This window comes from Myxine glutinosa, chromosome 10 (assembly GCF_964187855.1).
Source record: "Myxine glutinosa chromosome 10, kmMyxGlut1.1, whole genome shotgun sequence".
NCBI lineage: Eukaryota > Metazoa > Chordata > Myxini > Myxiniformes > Myxinidae > Myxine > Myxine glutinosa.
This window is the reverse complement of record NC_136270.1, coordinates 99,479,656-99,488,354: the sequence shown is the minus strand read 5'-3', so window position 1 is coordinate 99,488,354 and position 8,699 is coordinate 99,479,656. Positions and strand designations below refer to the sequence as shown.

Genomic DNA, 8,699 nt, shown 5'->3' with positions numbered 1-8,699 from the left:
AAGGTGTGCAGAGAGCTCGAGCTGAGGAAACCGTTGGATGACCATGCTTCCCGACTGCAACGACAGCGTCCTCACAATAGAAAAGGTATGCAGAGAGCTCGAGCTGAGGAAACCGAGGATGACCATGCTTCCCGACTGCAACGACAGCGTCCTCACAATAGAAAAGGTATGCAGAGAGCTCGAGCTGAGGAAACCGAGGATGACCATGCTTCCCGACTGCAACGACAGCGTCCTCACAATAGAAAAGGTGTGCAGAGAGCTCGAGCTGAGGAAACCGAGGATGACCATGCTTCCCGAACGCAACAACAGCGTCCTCACAATAGAAAAGGTGTGCAGAGAGCTCGAGCTGAGGAAACCGAGGATGACCATGCTTCCCGACCGCAACAACAGCATCCTCACAATAGAAAAGGTGTGCAGAGAGCTCGAGCTGAGGAAACCGTTGGATGACCATGCTTCCCGACTGCAACGACAGCGTCCTCACAATAGAAAAGGTATGCAGAGAGCTCGAGCTGAGGAAACCGAGGATGACCATGCTTCCCGACTGCAACGACAGTGTCCTCACAATAGAAAAGGTATGCAGAGAGCTCGAGCTGAGGAAACCGAGGATGACCATGCTTCCCGACTGCAACGACAGCGTCCTCACAATAGAAAAGGTGTGCAGAGAGCTCGAGCTGAGGAAACCGAGGATGACCATGCTTCCCGACCGCAACAACAGCGTCCTCACAATAGAAAAGGTATGCAGAGAGCTCGAGCTGAGGAAACCGAGGATGACCATGCTTCCCGACCGCAACAACAGCGTCCTCACGATAGAAAGTGTAAGCAGAGAGCTCGAGCTGAGGAAACCGAGGATGAGCACCAGTGTAGGCTTCAGTATGACCGGCAGCAACATAAAAAAACAAGATGTAATGAAGCAAACAATCTTGCAAGGAATGCACAAGGTGTGCTCCTTGGAACCCAACAAGTTTGGGAAAATAACATTGGTGCACTTATCAAGCCTGATGGTGCCCCAACAGGTGAATGTGGCCATTGTCATGCTTTGCATTGGAAACATGAAACAAAATCCATGTGCTGTGGTGGAGGGAAAATAAAACTGGAACCATTTCCATACCCACCTGATAGATTCATTCAGCTATGGGAAGGAACAACCCCAGAGGCCCGACTCTTTCGGGAATTTTCTCGGCAACTGAACAATGCTCTTGCCTTAACATCACTGAAGGTCAACCAATCACCACCAACAAGAACCGGCTGGAATCCAAGTGTCATCATCCAGGGCAAGATGTATCACTTTGTTGGACCCCTTCAAGCGAATGCAGGTATAATATCAATATTACCAGGTGCCTTCTGATGACTCCAGCCTTCCTCTCCCCCCCCCCCCCCCCCACCCCTCCCCTTATCAGGATATCATGATGACTCAATGTTGCATATAATTATATTTGTTTCACTAAATAAACAGCATCATACACCATTCTTCTTAGAAATGGATTTAGGTCGAAGCATATGCATAATCTCGAAATTGAAAAAGTATAGAAATAACAAGTAGAACATTGTGAATAATTCACAAGAAAAACTTTATTCACTTTATTTACATTTAACTTATATCTGTATATATTTCTTCACCATACAGGTGAGACACCTCGCTTTGCACAAATTTATGTGCATGACCCTCAACATGACAAAGAGGAGGCCTTCATTCGCCTGGGTAACATTCAACTTCCCGCAACCACAAGCACTCGTCAACAAAATATGCTGTTGACTCTGCTGCAAGACCTACAAACAGAACTTCATAAATGCAACCCTTATATACATGATTTCAAGCAGGTATGTGAAATCCCTTCAACAGAAATTGGTCAGGCTCGATTTGTAATCAATGAAAACAGTCGGCCCCAAGGTGAACATGTGCGACGTCACAATCGAAGTTTCAAGGAAGTATCAGTTTTAATGGGTGATGAACCTGGTCGGCATGACTTGATACTGCAGCTGAGGGGTGGTGGATTGCACACAATATCTGACACACATCGTTCGGCAGACCCCCTTCACTTTGTTCTTCTTTTCCCTGGAGGTACAGATGGCTGGCACCTTGGTTTAAAGCACGTCAACCCACAAACAGGACAAACTATGAACAAGCGCATCGTTGCAAGAGAGTTCTATGCATACCATATCCAGCAGAGATTGAACCAATCAGATGCACTGTTCAGATCAAGACGTCTTTTCCAAGAATACTATTGCATGTCATTTGCAACAGCAGAAAACCAACGTCTCTACTACCTACAGAACAACCAGAAAGCACTACGTGTTGAGCTGTACAACAACCTTTGTGATATGGTCCATGCTCATGACATTGCTGGTACTCCTGGAAATCCTGTCATCGGCAAACGTGTCATCTTGCCACCATCTTTTGCTGGAGGGCCACGATACATGCACCATCGGCTTCAAGATGCGATGGCCATCGTAAGAAAGTATCACAAACCTGATCTGTTTATAACATTTACATGTAATCCTAACTGGCAAGAAATCAAGGATATTCTTCTCCTTGAACAAAATGCTTCAGACAGGCCAGACATTGTGGCAAGAGTCTTCAAGGAGAAGCTTAGGGAGTACCTTGATGAGATGAAAAAAGGACAGCATCTTTGGGAAAGCAGTTGCACACCAATATGTAGTGGAATTTCAGAAGAGAGGATTACCACATGCTCACATTCTTATTATTCTCGAGCAAGCTAACAGACTGTGCTCGGCTGATGATGTGGACAGTTTAGTTTGTGCAGAACTACCTTCTGATCCGACAACATTTGAAGAGGGTTCCTTACAACGTGTTCAAGCACAACGCCTCCAGGACATTATCCTGCAGTGCATGGTACATGGACCTTGTGGACCAGAGAAGCCAAATTCCCCTTGCATGAAAAATGGGGTGTGTGACAAGGGTTATCCCAAAGCATTCTCTAATGTTACAAAATGGGATGACAACCATACCTACCCCACATATCGTCGCCGCTCTTCACTGCAAGGTGGTCGCCAAATCATACACAATCGCCGCACTGTGGACAACAGCTGGATTATCCCATATAATCCATACTCCAGCATCAGATATAAGGCTCACATAAATTGTGAAGTATGCTGCTCGGCCCTTGCAGCAAAATATCTATTCAAGTATGTTCACAAGGGCAATGACAGAGCTATGGTGCAGGTGCAATGTGCTGAGGCAGATTGAGAAACGACTGCAAGCTCACGGAATGAAATAAAAGGGTATCAAGATTTACGTTCCCTTGGCTCTATGGAGGCATGCTGGCGGCTTTTCTGTTTCAATATTAGTGAGCGCCATCCAACTGTGTATGCCTTACGTGTACACCTTCCTGACCACCAAATGGTCTACTTTGAAGAGGGGCATGAGCGTCAATCTACAAACCAAAGCCAAACGACTGAATTGGTGGGATTCTTCAATTACAACCATATCAATCCCAGCACCAAGGTCAGATATTGTGATTTTCCAGAAAATTTTGTTTGGAAAAACAATACAAAGACATGGACTCCACGCCAGGGTGCATTCAAAACAATCGGTAGAGTACTCAATGTCCACCCATTAGCTGGATATGTCTACTACCTTCGAATGCTACTGAATCATGATCACAGCAAAGGTGCAACATCATATGACTATCTTAGGACTATTAATGGTCAGTGCCATGAAACTTTCCAAAGTGCATGTGAGACGCTTGGTCTCCTTCAAAATGATAGAGAATGGGATTTTGCATTGACAGATGCAGAAGCAACACAAATGTGCCCACAAATCAGGGAGCTCTTTGTGACCCTCCTACTCTTTTCAAACCCTGCTAACCCAGTTATGCTCTTCGACCATCACCATATGCACTGGTGGGATGACTTTCTTCCTCGGGTTCCTCAACAAGCTGATCATCAACTCCTGCGTGCAATGGTATTGCTGGACGTTGAGCGTCGCCTTCAACACCACGACAGACAACTTTCTGAGTTTCATCTGCCAAATGTCACAAATGATTTGCGTGCAACAGTGCAAGCAATCAATGGAAATATTGCACAACCACAACTGCCAATGATTATTCAGGAGGAACTTGCTTATGATTTTAAAACTTTGAGAAACATTGTAAACCAACGCTTGCATGGCCCAAATGCACTTCTACCCTCTCAACGTGAGGTATATGACACTGTTATAGTTGCTTTACAGAAAAAGGAACCATTGGCTATCTTCCTGGATGTAATGCAGGAGGTGGGACAGGTAAAACCTATACACTGAACACTCTGCTAGCTGCTGCACGCACCCTGCACAGTGATAAAATCAGTGTTTCTCTAGCTGTTGCCTCAAGTGGTATTGCGGCTACACTTCTGCTGGGTGGACGTACATTTCATTCCAGGTTCAAAGCCCCCATCATGGTCACTGACTCAACAACATTATCTATATCTCACCAAAGTGTTCTTGCTGACCTAATTCGTAGAGCAAACCTTAATGTATGGGACGAGGCTCCAATGAGTCACAGGCACCTACTTGAGGCACTTGACCGTACATTACGAGACATCACCAACCAAGACATACCTTTTGGGGGAAAAGTAATAGTTCTTGCTGGAGACTTTAGACAGGTGCTTCCTGTTATTAAACATGGATCACGTGCCCAGATTGCCAATGCCTCTCTGAAATATTCTGTGTTGTGGCAACATTTCAAGATATTCCACCTTACCGAGAATATGCGTGTGCTTATGAATGGACATGATAAAAAATTGAGGGAGTTTGATCGTTGGCTACTACAACTTGGCAACGGACAGCTACCCTACAACAATGAGGCATGCATTGAAATACCAGAGGAAATGTGCATGCAAATTGACAGCACCTCACGTGAAACAATCAAGAGATCCATGAGTGAAGTCATTGACTGGGTCTTTCCTGACTTTCACCGACACCACACAGATCATAAGTGGATGGCAGATCGTGTAATATTAGCACCAAAAAACACATTGGTGGATACCATCAACGAGGTCATGCCAGATACATTTCCTGGAACACCAACACTTTGTCAAAGTGCAGACAAGACAGTAAATGATGACGATGCCACACGTTTCCCAACTGAATATCTCAATTCCCTTAACATTGCTGGAATGCCACCTCATCAACTCTCACTCAAGGATGGCATGCCTTTAATCTTGCTCCGCAACCTCAACCCGAAGCAAGGACTCTGCAATGGGACACGGTTAATCATGAAAGAAGTTATCTGTGGCCGCCTCCTAAAGGCTATTATTGCTAATGGTGACAATGCAGGTCGCAGTGTGTTTATCCCTCGCATCACTCTTCAACCTACAGATGGGATTTTCCCATTCCATTGGCAACGACGTCAGTTCCCAGTGAGAATTGCCTTTGCCATGACCATAAACAAGAGTCAGGGGCAGAGTTTGTCTAGGGTGTGCTTGTGGCTAGAACAACCGGTCTTCACACATGGTCAACTGTATGTAGTATCATCACGCGTTGGCCACCCTGACAATATTCGTTTCGCTATCAAGCAGTTGCTTCACCTTCCAAGAACTGCGACATGTTGTATTGTTTACAGTGAAGTGTTATCACTATCTTGAACTTAAATTGCTTATAAAGATGTTGATGTAACATCACAGATATTACAAATAAATTTGAGCAGAAGAAATGTTTGCATTATCATTGGCTTAAATCATGACAACACAACAACTCATTTTTTTTTTTTTTTTTTTTGTATACAGAGTCGAGGTTCGTGAAAGAGCTAACATTTATCAAACCAGCAAATCAAACAAACAAGTAAACAAAGTATATAAAAATGGGAGTGGTTGACAAGATGGGGAGAGAAGGGGAGGAAGCACACAAACACAACATTTGAGGGCAGGGACATTGGGAGATGTGTGGGAGGCAGAGGGCCTGGGGGGAGGCAGGATAGGTATAAAACGCAAGGACACCAAGGACTTCCAGGAAAGAAGACAAAAGTCACCTCAAAAAAGTGGATTTTGGGGTGAAATTAGCGGGGGTAGAAAAGATCAAGGTTTTGGATTGGGGAAGATAAGAGATGGTGGTGAACAGCCGTTTTAAAGACCTGGAGGGAGGAGTGGGATTGAAGAGAGTGAGGGAGTTTGTTCCAGAGGCGGGAGAAAAGAGGAATGAAGGAGTGAAGGTGAGCAGAGAGTCTTGATTTTGGCAGTTTAACCATAAGAGGGTTGCAGGCAGATCTTGTGCGACCTGCAGGAATATTTGGGGGACAGAGCCCAGAGAGAGCTGGGGGAGCAAGGCCGGAGAGGAGTCGGTAGAAGACGGAAAGACCACCAACCTGCCTGCGGTGAGTAAGTGAAAGGCCCTCGGAGATAGCGTCATCGCGGGAGATTCCAATGATTCTGAACGCTTTGGTTTCAACAGCGTGAAGACGAGCTAGGTGTGAGGCAGGAGCACCAGCCCAGAGGGGAGAGCAGTATTCCATTGAGCTGTGGATGAAAGCCTTGTATGTGGTGAGGAGCTCAGGTGTGCCAAGGAAGGACTTCGCACGACGGAGGATGCCCAGTCGGCGACTGGCTTTGGAGGCCAGCTTGGAAATGTGGTTTTCCCAAGAAAGATCATGGCAGATAGTGAGACCCAAAAGCTTGAGTGACAGAACTTCTTGGAGAGGATTATTCAGAAAGTAGATGGGAGGGTTGTCCAGTCGGTCTTTTCGGAGAGACATCGTAAGAGTGTGAGATTTGTCAGGATTGAAAGACATGTTCCACTTGTTTGCCCAGTCTGTGATTTTGTCCAGGTCTGCAGAGAGTGAGGAGGCTGCAGACTGCCGATCTGAGGGATGAGGAATGGAGCGGCAGAGAGTGGAGTCATCAGCAAAGAGATAGAGAGGATTTTCAAGAGAGTCAGAGAGATCATTGATGAAGACCAGAAAAAGCACAGGGCCCAGAACACTGCCTTGGGGAACTCCAGCCTGAACAGGAGGAGGAGATGAGAGAAACCCATTCAGGGCCACACGTTGACTACGACGAGAGAGGAAGTCCGCCAGCCATGCGTGGAGATTTCCATGGATACCAAAGGAGGAGAGTTTGGTGAGCAGAGCGGGGTGCCAGACCGTATCGAAGGCACGTGATATGTCGAGGGAGACAGCTCTAATTTCCTGTTTGGCATTGAGGACCTCCATCCATTGTTGAGACAGCAGAAGCAGCATGTCCAGAGTAGAGTGACCTGGTCTGAAACCAAATTGATGATCAGAGATCAAGCCATTGGAGAAGAGGAAAGATTTCATTTCCGAAGCAATGATGGATTCCATGACTTTGCTGATAATTGGGAGAAGGCTGATTGGTCTGTAGTTGCTAGGATATAGTCATTATCCTAAGTTAAAACAAACTTGTGCCTCTGCAGCGATGTATAGTGAGGCAAGCACAGCATCCCGATCCACGCTAATCGATTTATGTCAACATATTTTATCTATCTTATACAGTCACGTGAAAAAGTAAGTACACCCCATGTAAAGTTTTGACTTTTTCAACATATTTCAACATACAGCTATTTGATCTTCATTTCAATAACATTGACAGATAAAGGTGATATAATATAACAAATATCATGAAACATTTACATTTTGTAGTCCATTGTATAATTTAAATAAACATGAATGCAAATTTCACATGTGGAAAAAGTAAGTACACCCTTGGCTCTAATAGGTGGTATTGCCCCTTTGGCAGAAACAACCTCATGTAGGTTTCTTATAACTGTCTACCAGTCTCTGACATCGACTGGGAGAAATTTTTGCCCACTCCTCCTTGCAGAATTCTTTCAGCTGTGCGATGTTTGAGGGGTTTCTTGCATGCACAACTCGTTTCAAATCCCCCCACAACATCTCGATGGGATTTAGATCCAGGCTTTGACTTGGCCATTCCAGAACCCTCCATTTCTTTCTTTTCAGCCATTCCTTGGTAGATTTACTGGTATGTTTAGGGTCATTGTCATGTTGCAAGGTCCACCTTCGGTTGAGCTTCAACTTTCCGACAGATGTCCTCACATTATCCTCAAGCACCCTCTGGTACCATGAATAATTCATAGTGGATTCTATGATGGTGAGCTGCCCAGGCCCTGATGCAGCAAAGCTGCCCCAAACCATAATATTTCCACCACCATGCTTTATAGTTGGTATCAGGTTCTTGTGGTCAAATGCTGTCTGTGGTTTTCGCCAAACATGTCTTCTGGTACTGTGGCCAAATAGCTCTACCTTTGACTCATCTGTCCAGAGCACATTGTTCCAGAAGTTCTGGTCTTTGCCTAGATGTTCATTGGCAAACTTTAGTCTTGCCCTGATGTTTTTTCTGGACAGCAAAGGTTTCCTCCTGGCACACCTCCCATGTAGAACAAATTTGTGCAGCCTCTTTCTAATGGTAGACTCGTGCACTTTGACATCAACAGTGGCAAGAGCTACCTGTAGGTCCCGTGATGACATTCTGGGGTTCTTAGAGACTTCTTTCAGCATCTTGCGGTCTGCTCTCGGGCTGAACTTCCTGGGACGGCCTGGCCTGAACAAGTTGGCAGTTATTTGGAATCTTCTCCACTTGTAGATGATCTTCCGGACAGTCGAATGATCGATTTCAAATTGTTTGGAGATCTTTTTAAATCCCTTCCCAGACTCATAGGCATCTATAACCTTCTTTCTGAAGGCCTCAGAGAGCTCTTTTGATCTAGGAATGGTGACACCGCACACTTCAACAAC

General features: G+C 45.4%; 1 protein-coding gene across 1 annotated transcript in view; it reads left to right on the top strand.

Annotated features, from left to right (window-relative positions):
- The first annotated feature begins 443 nt into the window (after window positions 1-443).
- The window catches only part of LOC144893964 (uncharacterized), a 49,588-nt gene continuing 41,332 nt past the window's right edge, over window positions 444-8,699 (top strand). Inside the window, 5 exon segments of the mRNA XM_078785218.1 lie at window positions 444-1,013; window positions 1,130-1,313; window positions 1,625-2,622; window positions 2,624-4,216; window positions 4,219-5,401. Of these exon segments, the coding sequence (XP_078641344.1) occupies window positions 444-1,013; window positions 1,130-1,313; window positions 1,625-2,622; window positions 2,624-4,216; window positions 4,219-5,401 (4,528 nt within the window).